This window comes from Calonectris borealis, chromosome 7, assembly GCF_964195595.1.
Source record: "Calonectris borealis chromosome 7, bCalBor7.hap1.2, whole genome shotgun sequence".
Taxonomy (NCBI): Eukaryota; Metazoa; Chordata; class Aves; order Procellariiformes; family Procellariidae; genus Calonectris; species Calonectris borealis.
The window spans coordinates 41,666,823-41,694,174 of NC_134318.1; the positions used below are offsets into that span (position 1 = coordinate 41,666,823).

The following is a 27,352-nucleotide window of genomic DNA, read 5'->3' on the forward strand; positions in this document are numbered from 1 at the left end:
ATTTTCCACATAATTTTGCTCCCTGGGTCAAACAGCCAATTAGCTTAAACTGTCTCTAATTTGGTTCAAATTAGTGGAGTTGGGTTGATTCTCTCTGCTGGCACATTATCGCACTTTCAGAACGGGAGTGTTATTCCTCCAAGACCTCACATTATGTGTTATTTTTCATTGCAGATATCAAATAAGCAAGTTGCTGCTTGTCAGGCGACTTGGCTCCATGCTAAAAACAATGGTGTAAGCGAGAAGGAGCAATTCACAGCTCAGTGTTTGGAAGCATTTGCAGAGTCCCGTGTAGTTGATAGCCTATATACGTCTCATTTCTACTGCTTCTGACCTAATTAGATCCGTTAATCCTTCAAACTAAAGTGTTTTTGATTGGATCTCCGTAGCTTGTCATATTTATGACCATTTAATTTCAAAGAAAAATAGTTACACAGGAAGAAATTTCTTACAGTGTCACAAGGACCATTTTTGGGAATCAAATTTTGTTTGATTTTTTGGTTGTTCTTTTAGTAGTATTTTCTGATTAAAGAAAAATCTCATATCTTATTTTGCTTCCTCACAGAGTAAAAAAAGAATGTATTTTTTTCATTTTCTTTAATTGTTCTTCATTGCATCCTGAACATGTGTAGTGTAGTGTGTTTTATATCTCTAAGAGAATGGAGACAAATGTTTTTAAACCTGATTCTTTTCTGTATCACGCAAAAACAAACAAATGGGAGCGATTTCATGTTTGAAGCAGAAGGAACAGATTGCCTCCGTGTTGCAGATGTGCCTTTTACATAAGGTTTCTGCTTCCCCTGAGGTACCCGTGAGTCAAGGATTCTGCCCAAAATAGGTTTGAATGTGAACCAGCAGTCTCTATCATTATGTCAGAAAGTAAAAGCATGCTTCAAGATTCGGGGGATTCACAGTTAACCACTGACATATAAACAAGAACTCTGCAAAGCAGTTCTTAAGTAAATGTAAAATCAAGGGAAACTCTGTTTTGTATTTCAGAGTTTCTCAGGGGAAGCAAAAATTAACTTCACAAGCCTAGTAACGATTTTCCGAGTATGATATTAAAGGGAGAGAGAAAGTGTGCTTGAATTTCTTCTTGTGCTGGAATAAAAGGGAGCGTGTATCGGCCCTGGGAGTGATGGCTAGATTTGGAGTTGCACCAGTTCCATATTGGCACGTTTTGTCGTGCTAATTTCTCAATAATGTTGCCCCGACGAGCATTACATGTCCTACTTACTATATTCATTGGTAGCTTATTATATAAATGAACATGTACTAAATTTATCCAACTTTCTAATGGAAATTGTAAATTCAATTATAATAATTATCTACCTATCTCTGTTATTTCTTTCTGCCTAATTTGCTTGCAGAATCTAAGCTCTGGTAGGTTTTGTGCTCGTTATTTATAGCATTTATATTTAACTTATTCTCATTGTATTTGCATTGTATCTGTTCTTCAGAAGCAGGTTTTCAGGGGTAATTTGATTGTTCTCTGATCAATATGAAGGGCTCATTTGTTTGAGAAATGCCTTTGATCTAATTGAATTGAGAATTATTGCCAATATACTGTTATTTAAATTGAAAATGGATTTTCACAAATGATGCTATCAGCAAAGTTAGTTTTTTCTAGTGATAAATACTATGTTAAAGATATCATCTGAGACCAAAGCACTGAGGAAATTTTTATGTTCTGTGATGTATTTTAGAGGGGCACCGGCTTTATTTAGTTATGAAATTGATGTCATCTCCGTAAGGAGTTCTTGCATGTTGCATGCTGATGTTCTGCAGACCACCGGCATTTCCCAAAGTTTGCCCAGAAGCCCCTGCCTGGATACACGACTGTAACTGAGCAGTTTTCAAAGATTTCGAAACCTGCAGATCACAATGGAATGTGTGAGGCTAACTACCGTTGACAGCCCAGCTCTTGTTCAGGTGCTTCAGTAGGGATTCAGGAGCTAGTTTAACATACCGGGTTAAGACAAGTATTTGGTCAGATAGAGGAAGTATTTAATGGTTCTGACTGTAAAAGGTAGAGACAGATCAGCAGTGGCATTTAAAAAAAAAAAAAAAAAAAAAAACCAAAAAACCCAAAAAACCGAACTTCAGTTTTGCGTTTGGTAAAATAAAATTCTTATTTTATCTGCTTTACATACTAGTCTGTTGACTGGATTTTGTGTCTCAGAGATCATTGTGCACCGCAACGAGGGAATACGTAGTGCACAGGTTTGAGCCTCGCTGGGAAGTGAATGCTCTTACTCAGCAGGGTCTTCCTGCCATGTGCGTTTCGAGCAGCAGTGCCCTTTCGAGACTCAAACCTTCCCATAACCTGGTTGTTTCTTCAGAAGAGCTCGTACAAACTTTAATCGGACCGTGAACATGAAAGTCTTCATTGCCAAATACGTTCAGTCCTGTCCTCATGGGTGAGCAGGAGCCTTCCCTGGCAGACAGGGGAGTGCAGCCTTCCGGACAGGGCACCCCCGGGCTCCGGCACCTTGCTCTCGGTCCAGAGTTTCTTCTCCAGCAGCAGATTAAACCCAACTGATTTCCGAGTTGGTAACAAAGCATTCTGTAGCCAAGGAGGAAGGCGAGAGTGCAGATGTCGCTGCGTTGGCGGTGCTGCTGGAGAGGCCGGGGAAGTGGAGAGTGGGCGGCCTTTGCCCCTCCGTACTTGGGCCTGCTGTTTTGGACAATGGAGAGACAAGCTCAGGGCACGGTTTCCTGACCATAGTTTGTGATCCCTGGTCGTTTACCATGGGGGGAGCCGGGAGGAACGAGGAAAGTTGTAAAACAGATGGGAAAGTATTTATTTCTGGGTAGGATGCAGGAAAAATATTCCAGCAAAAATCCAGCCTTCCCGGCTCTGCCAGTACGCAGTCTTACCTTTCGATTTAGTCTATGATTAGTAAAACTGGTGAAAGCTCCGGATTTATAACTTCGTGCTGTCTTAAAAGCTGACTTTGAAGAGGGCATTCAGTTACCTTGAAGATACTTTATTCCTTCTACTCTTGCACCCCTGAAAACTCCCAGTCACTAGCTCGCAGGAGTCTCCCCGGGCTCCTGCCTCGCGGCGCAGGAAAGACTGAAAAGTCCTGGCATCTCCCTGAACCGCTCTTCTTTCGGATAGCAGCTTTGGATAGCTTTTAAAAGGAACAGTCGTCTTCCTTACGCGCTTTCACGTGGTTTATCAGCTGCGTGTATACCAGTTTCTTACTGTGATGGAGAAATCATCGGTTATTTTGTCCAAGACATTAAAAAAAGTTGGAACACGAGTATCGAGGTTGCAAGTGCAGTACGTGCGATGTAGCGCTAAGGCATTTCAGATACTTGACCTGTTCTCGCAGCAGCGACGAAGGGAATTTGGCAGAGTCGGTGTGCGTCGTAGGGTTTTAAGCGTTAGTGGAGTCAGCAGTGCGGGGTGGATCAGTCACAGCCTTCCCTTGCGCCGGGGACGGGTGCGAGTGGACGAGCATCGTTGTGCTTGGAGGAAAACGAAAGGCGGTGGCTGGCTGGGCGGGGGAAGAATCGTAGGAAGAAACAAAACCAAAGCAGCGTTTATGAGGTGGGACACTGCAGTACGGCCTCAGTGCAGTGATGGGAGAACTGTAATGGCTGCATAGCCAAAATGCTGTAGGAAAACAGACAGCAAAGTGCGTGAGCAAATTGCAGTGTTCTCAACCTCTTTCTGAAACAGATTTTATCATATATATGATTGAACATTATGGAAAAGAGTCTTAATTTCCATAATGACTTTTTTAATTTGTTCAATTAGCCGATGAATCTAACCGAGGGTGCTCTTGTTCTGCTGTATGATATATGAAGTGATTTAAAATATGTATATTTGAACAGTCTGGATTTCTGTTTTGAATATTTTAATTATAACTGAATGTGTAATAGTAAATTGCAAGTTACTTATCTCTTTAAATTATTTCCTTTTTTTTTTTTAATTATTTGTGTTCTAAATGTGCAAAATAGAAAAATAATGGAAAAGCAATGAAGCTGTTGCTTCAACAACTTGGGTTTTAAGCTCTGTAGTGCATAGAGGCTGAGGGCAATCGATACAGACCAAGAAATCAATATCCTATCATGATATAAAGTGGGGAATTATAAACTTCTCCAGTGCTTTCACAAGACTTTTCCTGAAATACTGAGCTAATTAATCAGGAACCCTTGAGAGATCTTTTTCATTGTCAAAAGTAAAACTTGTATTTTAAGCTAATGGCCAAGAGCATTCAGTATTCATAGCAGCAAATTCTGCAGAGAAGCTCTTAGGAGTCAGATGGCTACAGACTTACCTGCCGTCTCTCGCAGTTATATATGAACCAGGAAATGTTTCGAAAATCCATTCATTGCTAACACGGTCTTTCAAAATTGGTTTTCCAGCACCTGCCACCTCCGCTCCCCAGCAAGACTCCCCCGCCTCCGCCTCCAAAGACAACTCGGAAGCAAACGTCTGTTGACTCTGGGATTGTCCAGTGAAGAAGGAAGCGTTTTTTCCAAAGATAAAGCTGTAACAATTCATTTCCCTAAGTATTTTATGGTATATAATGTTTACCTCATTCAGGCGTGCAGTATCTAACATTTAGTGCAATGACTCTAACTCTGTAAGAAATCCATTTCTAGCCGTGTATCGGAAACAACACTACATCACCCCTCTTTCTGGGGTTATTCCCTCCTGTAACTTGAAAGAAATCTGGATTTCTACTGGAGACCAGGAGGTGTTCATCAACTGACAGTACCCTCTTCCTAAACCTTCTCCCTGCTTCTTCTGAATAACTTCAGGCACATAGGTAGCTGCGGAGATTAAAATGAGAGTTGAATATTTTGTACCTAAAGCATTTAGGTAGCTCTGGAGTTTAAAATGAGCTGAGTATTTTGTACCTAATCTCAGTGTATATAGGAGTCGATGACGATATTCACATTGAATTCAGTGCACGTTGGAGTAGGCTTCATAGTAAGGAGAAGCTGCCGTAGGATTTCCCCAAATAACGGTTCTGCCCAGGGTTAAAAATCAGACACATCTTATTTGTGAAATGTGCCTTCTCTTTAATTGTTTTGTATTACAAATAAACTGATTGCTAATGGGCTTTCTAAAATTAGTCGTTGGTGATCAGTCATTTCCATTTTCATTCGGTCGGCCATTATTCTGGGTGTTGATCAGTGGGTAAAGCGAGGAAGCCTTTTAGCTGCTGACGGGCACGAGCACGTAGGAAAAGAAACAGAGTAGGCAGATAGGAGACTCCTGGTCATTCTGAACCTACCGGTTGAGTACAAGAATGGGAAGAGCTTTTTCTTTTCTTCTTGAATGTGTAATATTTCATGTGGATTAGGATGAACTGAATGGAATCACTTTGTCCTTGTGCCATCATTCTGTACAGAGTTTGTATATATGATGGTTTTTAGAATGTTTTAATTTTTATGGTGCCTGCTTTTCATGTAATAATGAATTAATGTACCTGCAAGGAATGCCTTACGTATTTTTAATTTCCTAATTGCTGAAAGTGTAAAAAAAAAAAACCTTTTTTTTTCCAGATATTAGGCTCTGAGAAATATTGGACAATGATGGGGTGGGGTGTTGGGAGGGAGGAAGGAAACTAACTTTATACTCTAGCGTTTTTTATTGTCATCACACTTTCGTTTTTTACTATCTACAACCTTTTTACTCTTACAGTAGATTGTTTTTAAATATACCACTGACTCAAAAAATAAAATATTATTTTAAAAACTTGTCTGAGAAAATTAATACATTTCCTTGGTCTTTTTCATCCTTATTGTAGAATTGTTGCACTCTATAGAAGGCTACATATATACTTTCTTTCTTTCTGAACAGTTTTGAGGGAGCCCCTGATAAAGCTGGAGTCTTTCACCGCACTGATGTGCTTGTTCCTGCATGTATGTAGTACTGAGGTAAAACACACGTCAGCACTAGAAACGGCCATCTTTGTACGCTGTCAATATTCATAATGATAACTTACTTATCTTTGTTATAAGTTATCTGTTGCTGAACACTTTAGAAAACAGATGAGTTTTAGGTAGAATTTTCTACCTCTAGTAGCTGATACACGATGCAAGTAGCAGGCAGAAGCATGACTTACAGAGCAGTAAAACAATAATGTTCTTACAAAGGCAGAAAGATTGCCCTTCTCTTAAAAAGTGGCTCAAATGGTCAATTACATTCTCATAATTTTGCCTTAAACCATCTTGTTGCTTTGGATCGAACAAACACACTTTTCTTTGCAATGTGAGATAACATCGGCTACCAGAGTGTCTCGGAATTTACTGTTGGATATTGGCCTACAATTCCCTATTTGTTTTGTTATTAGTATAATTTCCATTCAAGAGGAACAAGCTGGGAAGGATTCTTAGGTACAGTCGATCAGATACTCTTTCTGTAGACGATCAATAATGTATTACAACTTTAATTCTTTCATTTAATTGAAAATTGCTTTAGAGACTGCTCTTGATGGGAGATCGCGCTGCGATGCTGGTGAGTTTTCCTCTTCTGTTCCATTTACTTTCTAAAGGATAGGAAGAGGCTTTCACATGGACCTTTAACTGGATGCATGTACATTCTATTTCTGATAATGTGTTTGTTTTCACACGTCCTTAGCAAATTCCTGTGCTCATGCAAGTGTTATAATTTGGCCCTGCAAGACTTCTCGAACAAGAGCTGCACTTTCAGATCGGTCTTGCGGTACAAACTCTAAATCTTGTACGTGTGTACGTTTTACAAATATGCAAGCTGAGACTGGGAATTGAAAATCAGACTCTCAGATTCACTTTCAGACCCAAATTGTCACCGTCTTTACAATCTAACAGCTTCTAGGCTGTAACCCGTATAAAATCCAGCCAGAACGAATCATTACCCTCCTCAAAGTGTTGTAAAAACACACTTCAGCAAATCCAGAAACTAATTCGGTTACAGTCTCTAAGCAGTGAACAATCCTGCGCAGGCTGTTACTTTTCCTACGATATACTCTCTCCCTTTGTACTCCAGTGGCGTTGTATCCGAGCATCCCAATGCAATATGAATTTCCTGTGACATTGTTTGCAACAAAGCTGAGCTAATGCAGAAGAGCTCAGTACAAGGCAATACCGAAAAAGAAGGTTATTTGATTTTAACCAAAGCGGTATCACTTACACTTGCTCTGTCATGCTCAGGTCCTCACAAGGGTCAAGGCACGTGTGTCCAAGTAATGGGACCGGGCTTGTTTGCGGTCATGTAGAGGACAAGAGGTGCCTGCTGTGAAGTCCGCTTCTCGTCTCCTGCGCTATCTGGAGGTTGGTTCTTGTTGTTGGATGTGCCCTTGGTTCCCTTTGGGAGTTGGCGGTGGCTGTGATCTCGTGTCTCTTTAGTCTGTCCTACTTTGTGGGAATTCATTAGGCAGCACTCCATGTATTCCATCTCTGTTGTCTCCCCGCCTGGTGAGGATGCTGTACAGTTCCAGTTCCGCTCTTCATCTTCCCACCATCATCCCTTAATGGCCTCAATGAATCTTTTGCTTTCCCTACCTTGAGTAGCTGGGATTGGGATGACCTGCTCCAGCTGTCACTGCTTTATCCTCCTGCCAGCTCTCCTGGTGCCTCCACGCCCAAAGGTCCCCACTCAGACTTCATTCAAATCGGTATTTCTGCTACAGGGGGATGCCGAAAGAAAGCTGCTAGGAAAGGTGACCCCTCCGTGTCTTCCATAGTAGACCAGGGCTTTAGCATTCACGGGGGCCAGGGTTTCTCCATGTAAGACAAGCGCTCCTGTTCAGGGATTAACCTCCCCCCAGATGCCATCCCTTCACTCAGACTTGAGAGCAACACCACAAGGCTTTGCAGCACAAATTTTCCTGAAAGAAGAAATTCAGAGGTGTCAAGTTTCTAAATAGTATGAGAAAACAGATTTTTAATGGCCAGTAATTTTTGCTTCTTGAAAGTTAGCTTGAATTTACTTACTCAAAGTTAACTTAGAGCGCCAATATAAAAAGGAGAAGCCCTTAATACCATTTCTCTGCGTCTTAGCTTGGGAGTGAGAGGGCAATTTTTACAGGTGCACACATCAATTCCCATCAGTCCCATGCAAAACCGCAAAAGGTTTGTTGGGCAGCGGTTGTTTGTTTTTTAATCAAATTTATTTTCAGTGGGAAGCTCAATGCAAAGGTCAGTTCTTAAGCTGGTTTCCATAATTGACATTTATGATTACTGAAATGTCTCTGATGATACCACAAATTCTGAGTGTAAAAATGTTTTTAAATTCAGTTTTGTCTTAACGTAGGTATTTTTCTTTACCATGGATGTCTGTGATAAGTGACTTTACAGAGAAAAATGTTAAGAAGTTTGCAGTGCATATATATATGTTTATGATGTATGAATAAGATTTATGTGAGTGTACATACATATGTGTATACATGCGCACACATCTAAACACACATTTTTAAATGTAGAATATCTCACTTCATTGACTAGTTGAGGTGTCCACCTTCTTGCTTCACGATAGTCATCTTTCCTATCGATTCTTTTGACCTTTTTGGGGACCATTCTATGCCAGAAGCTCGATGTAGTGGTGTTGATGCCAATATCCCGTGATGGTTGTTCACAATTACCTATTTTTAGTAAAGGTTCTTTGGATAAAATAGTTATTTCTTGTGTACATATTTGACACATCAGGTGAAGTAAGCAGAAAAATTTCTTACAAAGGTTAAGCTGGTTTATGTTTCAATACGTGTAGACCAGACTTAGGCAGTACCTGGTGTAACAGGAGTCATCCTCTTCTGATCCGGCAGTTGCCATCCTGCATTGGCCTTTGGAATGTTTTTGTATGCCGTTTTGAACAAAACAGCAAGCACTGGAACAGGCCTCCCAGGGCAGTGGTGGAGTCACCGTCCCTGGAGGTATTTAAAAGACGTGCAGATGTGGTGCTTAGGGACATGGTGTAGTGGTGGACTGGGCAGTGCTGGGTTAGTGGTTGGACTTCATGATCTTAAAGGTCTTTTCCAACCTAAACAATTCTATTATTCTAAAACCTAAGTATTTTATCCCTAAGCTACCCTAAGGTAGAGTAAGGTAAGGCAGAAATTGTTTTTCCTGGACCTGTTACGTTATGTGTGCATTTGCTGTGTTTCACAGAGATGTTGCTGTTCATTGTCTGTAACTGTCAGACGTGCCTCCGGGAAACAGGTTGCCCTTTCCGTTGCCGCTGCCTTTCAGCCATTAGTGGAAACACGCGCGGTGCCTTGTCCGGCTTCTCCCCGCCTCCCCATCACGAGTCTTTTAAGTTCTTTGTGTTCTCTTGCAATAAAAATTTTTTGTTGGTTTTTTTTTTGGTTTTTTTTGTTTTTTTTTTTTTAAGTAAATGCAGGACGCCTTTCTGGTTGTTTGCTTCCTGTTAATGCGTCCTTTGAGATGCTGCGCTGATAAATTGCCTGCGCTTTGCTCAATGTATTTAAATTCGGTGCAAGACGCTCAGGGTGCACACATGGACTAGAGCTCGGGGACAGCCCCGAGCAGGAGCAGGTCTCCCAGGAGGATGGGTGGTGAAGGTGGCCAAGCTTCGTGCCTGCTCAGCACCATGCTGCCACGGGGCCGGGGGCCGGACTGGGGCTGCCTGCATCCCTCTGCACAAATAGAATAAGGCATTTTTCAATTTGCATCTACACCGTATCTTGTGATGAAGCAATAAATTGTAGCGCATGTAGAATATGCCCGTGAAAAAAAGACCAAGCGCTCGAGTGATGCTGAACTCTAAAATTCAGGGTTTTCCTTTATCCTCAGCTTTCGGCGTTAACGCGGTAATGGGAAGCATGAGGTCCAGCTGCTCTGACATTTCAATTTCCTCTCATTCTCCTTTTGTACTTTTCATGGATCCAAACTGAATTTCAGGGTTGCAATTGCCATCTTCTTGGTGATGCAGAAACGTGTGGATCGGTATAAACACTTGGATATTGTATGGGATCTAACCAGCTGTTCTCCAGTGAGGCTATTTATAGGATTTTTAATTTCCCTCGGTTTTGTCATATGTATTCTGTAGACATGAATAATCACTATAAATTAGGTTTCTCTATCAAATGGCAGACTTAATTTTTATCAATTTCCAGTGTGTGCGGTATTGTATTCTAGCACTTTAATGCGAAGTTGCTGAATTAAGTAACTCATTTCACATCTAACCAAGCTGGCTCTGGACGGGCGTGTTGAGGACATGTGCTGACCCCCTTTGGAGACTGAGTTGGGACAGTGACTCCATTCAATCTCATGATGTGTTTAGCCAAGTGGTTTCCATTCCCTAACGCCGTCTTGTTACAGCTACACGTTGATGTATGGTTTTCAGAATCCAAGTTGACCATCTCAGATTCATTGCTACCCAAATTCCCTGTCTGCCATCCCAAACTTGCAGAGATTTTATGGGTGGTGAAATGTTGCTATTTTGGGGTTGAATCCGTATTGTTTTGGCCGTTCCTTCACATTTTCACTGCACAGTTTGGCTCTGATGCTGTTGAACTTCTGTGTTTGCAGCCCAAACTGTCTTGCAGAGCTGGGGAACTAAACAGAGGAACGTTGGCCATAGCATATTAATGCTACAGATTCAGTGATGAGACCTCACTTTCTTCACCGACACCTTATGTTTAATTTGCATTGTTTGCAACCATTTACAATTTATTTTTATGAAGCTTCCTCTGAGTTGGAGCTCAAGGCAGATTTCCATAAACCACCCATATCAACACGTTCTCCTGGTGTTTAGCCTCCTTGGTAGATGCTCGCATTTCCATTTTTCAGATGTTTATTCTCCCTTAAAGTGCAAGAAGCCCAAATGGTGTTGGAATCTTGTTTGTCAAATGATTCCTAAAAAACGCCCCTGAAAAGGCTTTTGGGGCAGTATCGGCGTGGTCCCCAAAGGAGGTGTGTGCTGCCTTGCGCTTCGTCTGTCACAACAGAGGTGTCCTCGCTATGAGCAATGCCCAGTTGCGTGCCCCCATGTTCTTTGGGTGATTCACCTCACATCGCATAAAAAACCTTGGAGCCTCTAATTGTCCTCATTATCACCAAGAATAAGCAGCATCGGTCGCTCACACATTTCCAGACCAGGAGGTCTGGCTGCCTAACAGATGCTTGAAAAGATGCCGATTCTGCTGTTGGTGAAAGCTATGGCCTTCTGCCAGTTTGCATTAAAGGGGAATATATGGTGTCATCAACATTTGAGGGAGTCCTTCACAACGAGAAAGCGTAGACAAAACCAAATGCGACACTGTTTTCCTATAGATAAGGCATTTTTTGTGTGCGCTGCTGTTGTTGGCTGTTCTTCCAAGTTTTATATTTATTCTCCAGCCTTATTTTCCTATGGCTGTGCTTACATTGCCTCAGCACTGTAATCCCGATTTAAATTGAGTTCTCTTTCTCCATCATTCCTATGAGCAATGACAGATCACTGCACCGACAGTGGAGAACCCAGAAAATGAACTACAAAAAACATCTCTACTAAAAAAAAAAAAAATTTAGCAGAGTTTTAAACAGCCTGTGGAAATGAATAGGTACCTGGGCACCCTTGTAGAGCAGTTTGACACAACGTGCTGTGTTGAATCGCAGACGACTAATGTAGAAGTGTAACAGTTTGAGAGGTAAAACAACCCCCCCAGCTTCAGTCTAGGCAAAACACTTCTTAGATTAGCATAAATTATGCAGTTTAAAATGCTTATTAACATTTAATTTAACATTATGAACGTTGGTTTGGGAAGCGCGTTCTTGTAGCAAGAGAAGAGTGCAGGAAGTTCGCTTAAGCAGTAATTATTGCTTCTCTGAAAATTATATGTATTTTCCTGCATTTTGATCTCATGTGCTCAAAACCTATCAGAGAAAAAATCTAAATAAATCAGCCATAAATTCAAAAATTTCAAAAGAAAAATGCCTTCTTGCGAAAGATGAGGTAGTTATCTACTACTTACTGGTGTTACAGGAAGCCTGTCCCGAGATATTTTTTAAATCGTGTGGAGGTCTGGCTGTCAATAATGTCTCAGTCTACTGGTTGTAAACTTCCTTCCATGAGTTTATTACTGTGTACAGTTGGCAAATGTATTTGTTGTCGTTGTTCTTCTGTGCAGCACGTTATTGTTACCTCGCTCCTCAGGGGAAAATAGCAGAAAAAGCCTAGAAAGAGAAGACTTTTTCTTAAAAGAGTTCAGTTTGTGTCTTTAATTACCGACCCCATGGTCCACGTGGAGGTGAGCAGGGGTCTGTGGAAGGTTGTGCCCTGCTTTTGTGCTGGATCGTCCTTCCGTGTCGCGCGCCGTGCCTGAAACGGGCGCTCGGGAAGGCGAGCACGGGTACGCACACAGGCACCCGCGGAAAGGGGCGAGCGCTTCTGAAACTCGGGTCAGGAGCACCAGGAGCGAAATCGGTGTTCGCTCTTGTCGCAGCTGCTCCGTGGGGCACCGACACGGTGGCAGAAAAGTGGCTTTGGGAAAATTAATTTCCTTTCTCTGGTGTGAGGTTTTCTGGGGACGTGGTGTTTGTGTAAGGTCAGTAGCAGAAGAGAGCAGGCCAGCTCTCTTAAAGACCTGCAAAACGCGAAGTTCTGTTTTGTTTGATGGCAAGCGCAGTATCGCTCTCGCAGCGCTGGCACCTCTATTCTTTAAAAGCAAAAAGGAGACGCCAAGGGCTAAATCCTCTCCTAAGTTACAGCTCGGCTCTGCCAAGTCCACTGAAGTCACCCCTCCGTGGGTATCACTGCAGGCAAAACCTAGCGTCCTTCTCCCGATACTTAATCAATGTAAAGGTATCTGTTAAGCATCCTAGGATAATGAAATTGCAAGGCTAGTCCTGAGTTTATGCCCATAGCACTTGCATGCATCATTTCTGTATTGCATTATTATTTTTCTTGGTACAGATGCAATAATTCTGCTGAAGGGGGTGAGATTGCTTTTCTAAAGTGTTGGAAGAATTAAGGAGGAGAAGTCTTGCCATAAAAGCTTAGTTTATTCCTCCTGTACACAATAACACTATAGTATTATAAAATTATTTTTTTAAATACATGATCATTAAGCACATGTCCAATTTGCCTCAATAACTAATTTTCATTCAAGAGTTATTCAGACAAAATTACTGTTGGTATCAGTGGGCTATAAAAAGTGAACTGATTTTTAATTTTATTTAAAATAAAGGACTGTTGTCCAAGAAATTAATCCAATGCCCAAGTTACAAGTAAGTGTAAACAATAATAAAACTTGGGTTGGTTTTAAAAGTCAACTTTGAGTGATGACGAATCAGTTCTAGGCGATGATCAGTCTCGATTCTTGATGCTTTGTAGCCTGTTATTGATAAGGCTGTGGTTTAATGGCAAATTGCCTTTATTGGAAACCATCTTATATTAGAGAGTGCTTTACTCTACCCACGGTAGCCACGAGCACTGGGGAGCTGAAACTCCCTGGCCTCGGGGAAGGAATAACTTTGCCAAAACAAAGCAGTGGCTGACAGAATTTTCTGTTTTGTTTTGTTTTATTCAGTAAACAAAACCAAGTAGTAAATGGAAGTTGCAGTAAAAGCTCCCCAGCATCCTTCTGGTTCTTTGGCCCTCTCTGGGCTGGGGGCGAGCGGTGTGTGCCCCCCCCAGGTGGGTTTGGAAGCGGGGAGCCGGCGGGGGCGCGGGGAGGACGAGCAGCGCTGTGCGAAGGGTTTTACTTACACCCTGCGAGGCGCCCGCGGGGACCGCTGCGGGTGCGAAGGTGCTTAATGCTGGCTCTCCGGAGAGAGCCGGTAGCACGTCGTGTGTCCGTCCTTTTTCTTGGGGAATGTAGTTAAATCCTATATAAGGCACGGCAAGAAACGCCATCCTTTTTCTCAGCAGCAGAGAGCAGAGGGTGAACGACATCAGGGTACGTTACATCCTTTCCAAGGGTTACGGGGCAGTCCTGGCCCTGGGAAAACAGAGCTACAGAAACACGCCTGCCCTCCTCCTCCTCCTCCTCCTCCTCCGGCCCTGCGTGCCCGCTCCAGCAGCGGGTGGGACGTGCAGGGGGGTTCAGGCAAACGGGCATCTTCCCTCCCGGGTGCAGCTGCCCGCTGGGAGGGATCAACGCTCTGCAACGCAGTAACACGAGCCTGACATCAGCCCAAATAGGGGAAATCCAAATGCAGGTGGAATAAAATTAACATGCTTGTGGGGCCGTAGGGAAAAATGAAAGTCCTCCGAGGGAACTTTGCAGAGATGTGGATCGCAGTGTGGAGGCTGAGGTCCGTGGGACAGACCATGGCTGGGTCCACGGCCACAACTGTGCTTCCAGCAGATGCATCTCCAGGTGCATTTCATGATACGTTACCATCTCATTATAACCTTCCGCTGTGTGATTATCTTCCTTGTTTCTTCACCTCCTGAGTTGCTTGCCCCTGGTTTTCGGTTCAGGCTGGGGTGGTTTTTTCTCGGTGCTTTGTTCACCAGAGCAGCGCTGACTTCCACATCCCTGCAGCAGACGTACCTGCATTTCCTTCACGATTTTCTCTCCCCTGTGCTTGGTGCCTACGACGCTCTTCCCGGACAAGTGCCAGCTCCACGTTAGTGGGGAGAGGCCGATCCCGAGGGGGGACGTCGCCCTGGCACGTCGCGGGCAGGAGAGGGCTGCTTTTTGCTGGGACCAGAGCGGGACTGGGCTCCGGCAGCGTTATCTAACGCAGAGTTACCCAAGTTCAGCGGGGATGCTCTTCTTTCCTGCAGGCCATCGTAGTACCGTTAAAAAAACCCAAAGTCCCTGCGTGGAACTAATTTTTCTGCAGTGCTCCTTGTTTCTGGCTGACAGCAAGCATTAGCCGGTGGTACGAGCTAATTGGAAGTGACCAGTGACCGCAAAGCCCCGGGTGGGAGCGGGAGCCTGGCTTCCGCTTTCTTTAAATACTGACGTTTGCATTTAAGATGTTCTTCTTTCCCTCCTCTTTCTCCTTCCCCCTCCTTCTTGATTTCTGTTATTTAATGAGGGGGATTTTTTAAAAGAATCATAGAATCATAGAATTATTAAGGTTGGAAAAGACCTCTCAGATCATCGAGTCCAACCAAAAGGGAACAACTGGAAGGCGTGTTTCCTAAAAACGTGGGTGTGCGGTTTTGGTGCGGTTTCACCCACCCCTGTTATCCTAAGGGCGGGAGCATGGGGACGTTTGGGTTTTGGAGGGATGAGCTGTCTGTGCCTGGCTCTGCCCGTGCTGGCTGCCCTGCCATGCCGTGCTGTGCCGTGCCGTGCCGTGCCGTGCCGTGCCGTGCCATGCCGTGCGTCATCCCCCTGGGACCATCTTGCCCCGACGGAAGGTCTGGGGCCACAGCGTGGCCCCATGCTGGAGCCTTCATCAGATTTGGGAATGGAACCCCGTGGCTTGGGCATGGTCCAGAAGCCATGGAGCCCGTCCCAGTGGAGATGTGGGGCTTTAGGAAATTTTTTTCCTGGCGAAAAGTTGGTGTAGTTGGGGGGCAGAGGTTCAGGGGGAACCTCAAACCTCATGGAAGGGGGGTTTGTCATTCAGACAAGGATTTATGCAGGTGTATATGGTATCAAATGATACTCTTATTACACTGTGCTGATAATAATAAATCAATACACCCGTTGCATTTTATTTTCACTATAAGAAAAATGAAAGGGAAGAAAGCCAAGTGCTTACCTATTTTACCAGATAATTTACCTGTACTAGAGCTATAAAATGAATGTCGCGTACATTTCTCTTCTCTCTTAAAACAAAACGATGGAGCAGAGGAAGGCACCTTCAGGCAAGAGCAGAGCTAGTGGAAAAACAAAGTAGAGCACATGCTCCCGTTGCGTTTGCCGAGAAAGGATATGAGCATTTGGCAGCTCCCCGCGAGGTGCTGTGGTACCCGCACGTTGTGTAGGGGAGTGGGGAAGGATGGGCAAAGGAGGAGTGGGAAGGAAAGGCAGTTAATTAAGAGTGGGTAGCAAAAAGTAGCTGGCAAATTTATCTCTATTTCCTAACCTCTGGATTTATTTTCAGATGGGGAAGTCAAAACTGTAAGGTGCTTTAGGTTAAAATCTCATTTGTTTTGCAGGATTTCTGCCAGAGTGCTGTTTCTCTCATTTATAATGAACTGGAAAAGGTGTGAGTGCACCATCCAACGCACTTAATCACCACTGCTCATCGTGGTCTTTCAAACATTTGGCTGTATCGTTATGATGATGGGTCAGAAATTATCTATAAAATAATTAATGCATATCCACTGCACATAAAGAGGAGCTTTGGCCATTCAGTGGATTATATGTGCTATAAAATATTTTAAAGACATCCTGAACATTTTTGCCCAGTTTCTCTTCTGCTGGGTGACCCCATCTCTCTGTGTGCCCCTGCCGCAGCCTCCTGTCCCTCCTTGGGCTCAGTCGCTGGTGGTCCGGGGAGCCAAGCTCTGGGGTAGGGTAGGTGTTTCTGAGACAAGATCCAGCATTCAAGGAGAAAAAATATTTGCACCGAAAAGTACAAAATCCTAAAGGAAAAAACAATTTCATTTCTCTGGGGAACGTGATAGCTGTCTTACTGCTTAAACCTTCTCCATCTTACATCATGCTATTCTATGTTTTACGTAACTCTGGTCCTCAGACCTCACTTTAGCGTCCTGGATGCAGCAAAGTACTGACTGGATGATGTGCACGTTAAGATCTTGGCCTCCTGAAGCCAATGAGAGTTTTTCATTACTTTGTTGTTCCTAAAGCTGTATTTTAGCTCAGTTTTGGGTTTTTTTTCAATGCCTGTAGGGTCTTTTAACTCTTTAGTGCCTAGTTCACAAATGGGAAGGATTTAGAGGAAAGGAAGTCTGCATTTTGCAGCCTGAACACTGGCACGTGTAGAGCTGTAGGACGTTCAGCCCTTTGAAAACCAGGTCCTTTCCCTAGTTCATCCCGTGCACCCCCAAAACTTCCCAGGTTTGGGCATCTCCCCTTCTTCCCTTCTCAAGCTGAACCACCCAGGGAGGGAGAACATCCCCTTGACCTGAGGAGCTGAATTACTGGGGACGTAAGTGAAGATGACGCTTCCATTCTTTATAGCCTCACATCCCGCTCTTTGCTCTTGATGTGGTCTCCCGTTTCCATGGCTTTCTGTGATGTTTCCAGTCTCTTTTCAGCTGAATCAAGGCTTTTAGTCACATCAGCCCTTAAATTCTCAGTGCAGAGCTCTGCATCTGCCTCTCTGCAGCACAGAGAAGTTGGCAATGAGGTAACATACGTATAAGGTAGATTTAAAAGCGTTTTCACTTAAATGGATTTGATTTTATCATTCTAGATGACCTCCACTTCCCAATACGTCGCTCTTATCAGGCACATTGTAGCTGATAAGAGAAATGGGATTCAACCATTCTGACAAAGTTAAGGGGAAAACTCTGGATTTTTAATATTTTGGGTTTTGTTCTAAGCATTAGACCGTTTTCCTTTGCTCCTTTACTTACAGGGAATATTTGATACTCTCCTGATAAAAGTGCAATGCCAACTTAGCGTTAAAATTCAGAACCCGAAGTAGATCAATCTTACAATTTCTCTTTTGACTTTAGACTTGTCAGGCTCTATTATTCTCAGTACAGTTTGACAGTTCTGGGTTAAAAAGACATCAATTACCTTTTGAAATTACCCTCTCCGCTATAGGATTAGCTCTATTTCTGCTGACTTTGGAAGTCCATTGTGCATAGTAGATATTTTTGGGGGGAGGGATTCCTCAAAATGCTGCATACAACCATTGTATTGCACTTGACTGGCTGCCTTGGCAATGGCTGTGGCACTTGGTGGCAACTGTGTCTTAGTCCTTCTTGGCCACACTGGGCAGTCATTTTAGTTATTAGGAAAAACTGGGTTGTGTGGGTTTACTGGTGCCATTTCACTTCTTTTGCAAGGTGTACAGCCTGTAAATATGGTATTTTGACATTGCACTTATTCTATTAAACATGCAGAAATGGAATCAGTCCCAAAGACTGTCACTGCCGTATAACTATAGGCAGTTCTGTTATGTGCTGTGCAGAAAAACACTTTCCAGTTGCAGAGTTGACTTCTCTTCCCCGTTGGAATGTGACCAAGACCCTTGCAAGTATTTTTGGTTTGGTTGGTTGGTTTGTTATTTGGCTTCTTTTTTTTTTCTTTTTTTTTTCAAAAAAAGATAAAGTAAAAATAGGGGAGAGCAGGAGAGGAGCAGAACGGGATTCTCCCGGGGATGGTTCAGCACTAGACGTTTAAAATTGCCTTCTGGAGGAACCTCCCTCTAGTGCATCTCCTGTGCCTAAAATGGCTTTATTATTCCCCTATGCTTCTGGGGGGTCTAGGTGGATAACAGAGACAAAACTTCAGATTTTGTTTATAACAAGTAATTAGTTAAAGGGGTCTGGGTTTGAGCAAAAGCCAGAAGTTCTCATGTTCCCCCATTTCACTTAGTCAATGACTGTATCTGACCTGTGTCTAAGACGTTCTGCTGTTACAACCTCCCCTCTCCTTCCCAAATCTAGTCAGGCTTTTGTGCATATTTTCAGTGACAGTGGATGAATTGATACTAGAAATGTCGCAATTTAATTTATAACTAGAAAATAGAGAATATGACTGCAAAGCAAATATTGTGACCCAACAACAGAACTGTCCTAGATTCTCACATCTTGTTTTGAAATTTTATGACAGCCTTATTGCCCAAGGGTACAACATAATCACTTCGCAGTTCACTGATACGCTTTCTTTTAGCATCTGTACTAAATGCGTTTTTATTCCTACTGCATGTAAGAGCACTTTTTAATTCTTCAGATGCAAAGAAAAAACCCATCTCAAAGTGTATAATGGCTAGAATTGCTTTTGTTTTAATTTTGAATGTAAATATGCTTTGAAAATTAACAATCTTTCCACCCCCTCACCACCCGAATTCTTCATTGATTATATTGTTTTTCTGTCTTTTCGTAAGCATTAGCCCTGGATAACACCATCATAGCTTACTCTATTGTAATATTTGCCAAGGAAACTTCTGAATATCTGAACCATGAGGTCATCATTTGCCAAAGTTACTGGTGGCACCAGGAGAGGTGTGAGGGGCTGTAGGATCTTTTGGCATTGGATGGTCCTGCATGGATGTCGTGGTTTAACCCGGCAGGCAGCCAAACACCACACAGCCGCTCGCTCACTCCCCCCCACCCCCGGTGGGACGGGGAGAGAATCAGAAGCGTAAGAGTGAGAAAAACTCGTGGGTTGAGATAAAGACAGTTTAATAGAACAGAAAAGGAAGGGAAAATAATGATGATGATGAAAATAATGATGATGATGATGATGATGATGATAGCATATACAAAAGGAGTGATGCACAATGCAATTGCTCACCACCCGCTGACCGATAACCAAGTAGCGATCGGTACTTCCTGGAACACACCTACCATTCGTATACTGAGCATGACATCACATGGTATGGAATACCCCATTGGCCAGCTGAGCCAGCTGCCCCGGCTCTGCTCCCTCCCAGCCTCTTCCAGAGCATGGAAGCTGAGTGTCCTTGACTAGCAGGGTACTTAACAACAACTGAAAACATCAGTGTGTTATCAACATTCTTCTCATACTAAATCCAAAACACAGCACGAGGAAGAAATTTAACTCTATCCCAGCCAAAACCAGGACAATGGAGCATTTCGGGTGCTGCAGCATCGGGCTGATGGGGGCTGACAATGCAGGTATAGTAGACTATATCTACATATTCCTATTTACGTGTGTGTGTATATAAATGGATATATATAAATAAAATAAATGTATATTGCTCTGTTTTTCCATTAAAGTCATACGTGCAACGTCTGAAAATCAGTGTTTCAGACGACTAAAAATGTAGTCTTTATCCTGAAAGGTGCTTTCAATGGCACATTTCTGAATTGTATTAAACAGCTTGGTAAAATAGCTCAGTAGCTGAGTAAAAAGGAGATGTTCTTACTTTGACTTTTGTCTCCCCAAGAACTGCAACCAGATCTTCGAGGAGTGCTTTTTGTGCTTGCTTCCTCTGAAATCGAACTGCCTTTCACCTCGATTTCGATGAAACTTTGACCGCAGTTGAGTTCCTTTAAATCCCCGCTGCCGTGTGCGGAGCTGATGAAGACTGAAACGAACTTTGCTGACAATTAGCAACACCATTCCAGAGGAAACAAAAAGTCCCACTGCATTTGCTGCCGAGATGGTATCTGACATCTCTGAAACGCGGATGGGACGAAGCGACAGGGTGAGATAATAACCCAGGAAGACCTTTTTCTCCTTGTCCCATCCAGACCTCCACAGAGCCTCTCTGACTCTTCCTCCTCTCTTTCCTTGATGATAGATTCGACATTTGCCAATACGCTGTTGTGTGTCTCCACAGTGCCCCGGGCTCTCAGCGCCCTGGAAGCCTTGGACAGAGATTATAAATGAGCTGCGCGCCCCGAGTCGTTTCACCTGGCTATTACCGCGTGCTTCCGAAGTCTGTCATCGAAGAGAGACTTTTATGCCTCAACATTTCTATTTTCTATTGCCTTGAATAAAATAGGACCTTCACATGCCCATGACCAGCACAGCAGTTTCTCATCTTTTCTTGGTGCTTGGATTAAATGCATTAAAAAAAAAAAAAATCTGTCCATGATTTGCAATAAGTTTTGGGGAAACAAAAGTGTCCTTAAATTAATAAGCAGAAGATAAGTCATGAAATATTGTATTTGCATCAATAGGTATTTTTTTTTTACAAAAATCACATTGTTGCTTTAATTTACTAGAACTCCAATTTGGGGAGCATCACCAGTGCAGGCAGAGCACCCCTCTGGAAGCCCCTTTGCTGCAGATGAATGTCGGTGATCCTCATACGCTGAAACAGCTCATATAAAAAAGGTAGACCTCCTGTTATACTACCAGAAAAGTAATTAATATAAAGAGATGGGAGAGTAGAATGTTGGTAATCTCAACCTTCTGTGTTTCATTGTGATCTGTTGTTTCCTATTTACAGTTTTAATGGATCGGCTTGTCTTACAGCAATTAGATATCTCATAATTTATCTGAATTTCTGACTTTTGAGTTCTGGGAGAGGGGATGTAGTTGTTATTTTTCGTATTCTTTCCTTTCTGCATTTTCTTTTCAGTATCTTTTCTTTTTAGGATATGCATTGATACATGCTTTCCTAGGAAGTGTAAATCTATTTTAATTTTAACCTATATATACTATGCCTTTATTAGTTAGGAGTATTAAAGTAATTTTGAATCTTCAAATCGGCTCTTAAATCGCATACAAAAAAATGGAAAATGCTTTCTCTATGGCCTTCTCCTACAGGGCAGCAGCAAACCTGACAATGGTCTTTGTTCCTGGAACAAAAGGAGCAAATTTAAAGGGCGATCTCAAGCACTTCAGAAAAGCCATAAGCAATCAGAACGCCTTTCTTTAGCTACATGAAAATAATCCTTTTTTCAAGGGTACTTATTTATTTATTAGGAAGAATTCAGAGAGGATTGAGTAATTTATCATATGTAAATAATTAGTCTGGTGCTGAAAATAAGACCACACTGGTTTAGCTCAATGAATGTTTTAGAAACCTTCATCCTATGTAGCAAAATTTTAAAATATTTCCCCCAAAATATTTATACCTGTGCCTGCATGTTGCTATTGCAGGTTCATGCTTTGATATTAATGGCAACATCATGCAGTTATCATATCCTAAATAGTCCCATCCTGAGGTATGTACTGCATCCCAGCATTTTTGAAGCTTCCCACTTTAGAGACATTTTGCCCAGATAATAGCCTTAAGATTTACTTTAGTTCTGTGTTCTTCATTTTACACATCATTTGATCAGTTTTATACTCTGCCTGCACTGCAGCTCACTTTTTTCTGTGTCACATGGGCTGTTTGCTCCACTTACTCAAGAGATCAGGAACCTGTTGAGTAGCACTTGACTCACCTTGCAGAGACAAAATTTCACTTAGACCTTTATATAAACAAATATCATCTGTTTTTGGTAATGAAGCAGCTCTGACCAATTGTCACGTTTCAGGCTGCATCCCCAAAGTGTGTTTCTTACTCAACACCCGCTCGGGAGGAACAAGCGTGTCTTTCTGGAAAGCAAACTAAATGGTTCTATATGCACTGTCGCTACCACTGTTTTAAACCCATAGAAATTCAACGGTTTTTCATACCGTTTTTGCTCTTCCAGACTGTTAGTACATATGAACTATTTTCATTTTGGTTTTGGCATTGTTCGCATTGTTTTTAATGTCACAGCCCTGGAAGCTGATGGTCCTGACATACTTTGCCACGGAATTTTGAACGCAGTCAGAAGACACGCTCGTGCAATCTCTCATTTATACACTGGATAAATACCACCTGCGTGCTTCAACTCTACATGACTGAAATCAGAAGAGGTTTTCACATTAACCTCAGTAGGAGAAAAGTCTGTCTCAGAGTGCTCTTGCACACATACGCACTCAGATCCATTAACCGCTCATGCACACCTCGGGTCCACCTGCCCCAGTACTGCAAAAATACCACTTTTTACGTCACGTCTGAAAACCAGTGACTGTAACTGCCCTGGGAAAGGGCATTTTAACTGTTACATTTCACAACCGTCACGGATGTCACCTAAAATCCTCACTCTTTTCCACCACCTTGAAACCAATGGCACATATTAAAGTGGCTTCGGTGGTCCCGGAGTGGCCCAGGGTCTGAGCATGCAGTAAGGAGCTGTAGACATGGGCTGAGAGGAAGCAAAATAGTCCGTGTCAGGAGGCATGTGGTTTACACATTTAGAATTTACCATTTGCATCTGCACTCCTGCGGCCGGGCAGCAGCACAGTGCACAACCGCAGCTGGGAAAATCCCTCGACGGCACCGGTGGGACTGAGCGGAGCTCGCTCCAAGACCGTCTGTCCCTTCAATAACCCTTGAAGCTCCAGAGCAACAGAGATGTGCCATCTTGAGAGGAGCTGGTGCGAAGGCAGGCGATGGCCCGGGCAGAGCAACTGACTGCCGAGGGAAAGCAGGAGAATGAAAAAAAAAGAAGGAATTGGAGTTTTCCACCCCATACCCATTTCTAGTCTTTTCGGACCTGAATGCTACCCTAGGAGAAATAGGGAGCTATGAGAAAGTACTTTCCAGTTGGGAAAAAAATTACTGGAGAGTTGTAAAGCACAGATGCTTCGGCACAAAAAGGCGAGCTGTCCTGCTATCATTCAAGAGAGGGAAGGAGAGGTGGTGGGTCCATCGTGCAAGCGTCAGGAGAGGAAGCTTTGCTGGGTGCAGAAACCCATTTATAAAAACAACCACGCAATTTTGACTGACTGTGCTTCTTCCTTGTTGTGTGACATCTGGATGAAGATTTATCTCTTCAGTGAGATTTAGTTCCTTTTCTGTCTTCATTCATGATGTCCCGTGGCATTTCACTCGTTGCTACTGAGAAATGTCTCCCAGGAAGGGAGATCCTGTCACGCAGACATGAGCTGCGATGGGTTTGTGGTGACCTTTGGTGAAAGCTGGCAGGAAAAGGACCGTTATCCGCAGTTGTCTGATGTTAAAAACGTTCCTCTTCAAACTGCAAAACAATTATCATTATGATCAATGTTCATGCAGTGCTTCGTTTCTGGGGACACCTGGTTTTTGACGGGTCCTTTCTCGGGAGTGTGTGTTGACAGGAACGGCTTAAGCTATCCTCCAAAAAAATCAGGTACAGCTAGGGACACTTTGTCTTATTTATTATAATGCGAAGCGCAGCCCGGTCCTCAGCTGATCGGGGTTCCCAGGCACGCTGCGCTGAGGCGATGACGGACAACAGTACCGGGACAAGATTCGTCAGCTGGCAGCGAACCCCCGTCCCTGCTGGGTTGCAGGGTGCTGCCCTTTGCAGGCTGCCGTGACGAACCGACGCTCCCCGCGTGGCCTCGGTGGCCGCAGGCATCGCCCCAGCCCTGCCACCGCTGGCTTCATTACTCCACCACATCGTTTCCGTCGGGTTTAGGGCATTTTGTGCCTTAAGTCACTCTCGTGCGCTAATACGCTCTTGGTCGTTAACTGCAACACAAACCAGATATTAGCTTTTCCTGATAATGCCTCTGACATAAACCCACTTATTTCATCCATCATTGTTCTCCACATCTCAGAATTTAATACTGGAAGAGTTGAAATATTGCGTTGCAGTCTCTGCCTTGTTGTTCCTCCACTTCTTCCTTGTTTGTGGTGTGAATTGACCTGGGAAACGTCTACAGACAGCAATAAAGACCTTTCGACACTTCTAGATAAATTCCTGTTACTACAGCAAAGAGCTGGCAATAGTTCTCAGCTCATGGGAAGCTGTCTGGAAGTCTCATTTTCATGTCCGCAAACGGACAGAGACTTTTGTATATCCACAGGTGTTTGTACAGCCGACTTTGTTGCAAACGTGTTGTGAAAGCAGACATTTGGCAAAGTAATTAAAAGTTGTGAACGCTTTATGACTGTCATTGCAGGTAGTGTGTTGTGCTCTTTGACTATTTCATTCAGTCACTGTGTGAAATGCCTCCATTTCCAGCGCTTCCTAGAATAACTGATGTTATTGTTACTGATGTATTTTGAAATCTATCTTTATGGACGTTCTTTTTGCACCATTTTTTTTTTTTTTGCATTCTTGTGCATTCTTTTTTGTTGGAATTAGTGTATTCAGCACAGTCCCATGCTCAGGCTGTTGATAATGATAAGCTGCACAAAGAAATGTAAACCAAGCTGATGCAAATATTTAAAAGGACGTCACTACCACATGCTTTACCCAAGTTTGGGACAAAGTACCCTTTACTTCTCATCTGAGGATGTTTTTCTATGTCAATCCTTTTTCTCATTGTAATGATTTCTCTTAAATTATTTGATAGGCAGTGAAAGTCCAGATTACTGCCACCACTACTGAAATCCTAGAATTTTCCATCATCATTGAACCTGCAGCCAACTAAACATCACCTCAAAAGTCATGAGCTCCCCCCCGTACTCCTCTCCCAGAAGCTGTCTGCTGTCTGTTCCAGAAGAAAACTGGAGGAAGACTGAAAAACTGTATTTTCCAAGGTAATCACTTTAATATGTACTTTTCTAGCTGAAATCTCAGGCAGAAAACATGTCCAGCCCCATTTCTGTGGTCAGAGGCGTTGCATTAGAGACGGATAGGGATGGTCAATACCTGCTTGCTGCAGACAAATGGAGTCCTTCATGGGACCTATTCTAGGAGTAAGTTTAAATTGGTTCTCTGAGGACATCTTACTATTAAAACTGATGAGCTGAAGTCTTTGCGAGAGTCTTTTTTTCCAATTTTCTGCCACTGCAGGACAGGTTTGTATAAAATGTAGTTGTACTGGCTCAAAGAAATTTCAAGTAAACAGATACAATGTTTACAAATGTAAACAAAATCAAAACACTGCAATGATCCCAGTTATGAAAATAAATGTAGGCTCTGCTATGAGATATGTACTATTGCAAATAAATGATAGAGTGCAAGATAAATCACACAGTCTTAGAAGCAAGTACAAAGGACTCTATAATATAGAAAACCTGTTTGAAATTATAATCTCAAATAATTTAGGCACTTCATTTACAATTGCATACTGTTTTCAGGCATTTCCCAAAATTCTTGTTCTCAGCTGTTTCACACAATAATCTGCTTCATAATGTGGCTGTAACATACATAGCCCACATGTTTGCTGACACACAGTCTCTCTGGCTATTGAACTTAATTCCTGTTTGGGGCTAAACACAGGACTGTGATGTGCACAATAAATATCGATTCCTATTTTCCACTTAACAGAGAATAAAATAATTGTATAAAGTTCTAAAGTCTTAATTGCTGATGGATTTTTCCATGGGCAAAGGCAGACAAAGGGACACACAGAGTTTTCCATCAGCATCCCCCAGGGCAGCATCACCATTTTTTTTCCAAGGACGTTTCAGTCCAGGCATTTTCCTGCTCTACGTGCAGTGGATCAGGAGAGGGGAGCAACAGATGTGATGTAAAGGAAACCTGTGACTTTTTAGGGGTTTTAACCAGCATCCAGAGTTCTCTCCAGAAACTGCTGATGTCTTTGACCTGCTAACCCTGGCTGCCTGGGAATCGGCACAGATTACTTCTTCACTATTGCTTTATGTTTCACTGCCTCACTCTCCCTGACAAATGTGAAGGGAAGTTTATTTGCAGAAAGGCTGAGAAGAAAACGTGGTTATAAAAAAAACCAAACCTGTGGCTTGTTCAACAATATGTGAAAGTCTTTCACCTGGTTACTTGACATTCAGCTTATCTACTTGCTAAGCTTCATCACAAAATATTTCATAGTGAAACTAAGAACTTCTGTCCCACTTCACAGATTGGTTGGGGTTTTTTTTCACTCTTTGACATGGGATATGGTACTCCTGGGGAAACATTTTCTCCTCTGCATTGGAAAAGTGTTCTCACAGAGCTTTCTGGTGAGATCTTGTCTGTCAGTGGCATGGAGACCTTGCAGGGTATTTCAGCTTTTGCCTTCAGGAGAAAAGAAGGTAAAAGTGAATTGCTGGGCTCAGCTATGACTGTGCTGCTGGTGCAATGATTTTGCAGTATGACCAGAAGTAGTGTAGGTTCCCCTTGCAGCGGCCAGTGGTGCTAGGTGGTTTGTTTGGAGTGCCTAAATAGATGAAAAAAAAACCAACCACGGGATATAAGAGTTGGTTAGGTGGCATCATTGGCATTCCTGCATAATGATAATATCTTGAAGCTGTATCTGCTTTTAAAATGAGCCTTTAAAGCAGGTTGGATATCTGCAGGCACCGGTTGCTGGATATCGATTCCCTCCCTCCAGGTGGCTAATCCAGCTCTCCAGCCCTTGTCGATAGAGGCTCTTTGATGCCCAGCCTGAAATAGGTTTTCTCACCTACAGGAAAGAAGTCCACGTCACAAGCCACCATCTCACTAAGTGCTAATTTGACAGCCTTATTGGCAGCCCTTGCTGCGAGGCCAAGGAGTTGTCAGAGCACGGATGTCGGAATTGCCGTCCCAGCCCCTGGAAGTCGGCCCTTTGGTTCGCTGTCGGGCTCGCTGGCAGCCAGGGCTGGCAGCTGCTTCATCAGCCTCTGCTGCCTGGTGTCAGACTGGCACTACGCTTACTAAACCTACTAAAAATTAATGCTAAAACCAGAAGAAAATGTGCAAAATAGATTTTTTCTTTCCCCTTTTCCTTTTCCTTTTCCTTTTCCTTTTTTTCCTTTTTTCCCTTTCCCTTTTCCCTCTTCCCTCTTCCCTCTTCCCTCTTCCCTCTTCCCTCTTCCCTCTTCCCTCTTCCCTTTTCCCTCTTCCCTTTTCCCTTTCCCTTTCCCTTTCCCTTTCCCTTTTCCCTTTCCCTTTTCCCTTTCCCTTTTCCCTTTTCCCTTTCCCTTTTCCCTTTTCCCTTTTCCCTTTTCCCTTTTCCCTTTTCCCTTT

General features: G+C 43.0%; 1 protein-coding gene across 2 annotated transcripts in view; it reads left to right on the plus strand.

Moving 5' to 3' along the window:
- Window positions 1-5,717, plus strand: part of DOCK1 (dedicator of cytokinesis 1) — a 321,757-nt gene extending 316,040 nt beyond the window's left edge. For both annotated transcript variants that reach the window (XM_075155288.1, XM_075155289.1), the window contains exon 52: window positions 4,381-5,717. In XM_075155288.1, the coding sequence (XP_075011389.1) occupies window positions 4,381-4,476 (96 nt within the window). In that variant the 3' untranslated portion in view covers window positions 4,477-5,717. The remainder of the gene's footprint in view (window positions 1-4,380) is intronic.
- The last annotated feature ends 21,635 nt before the right edge of the window (window positions 5,718-27,352 follow it).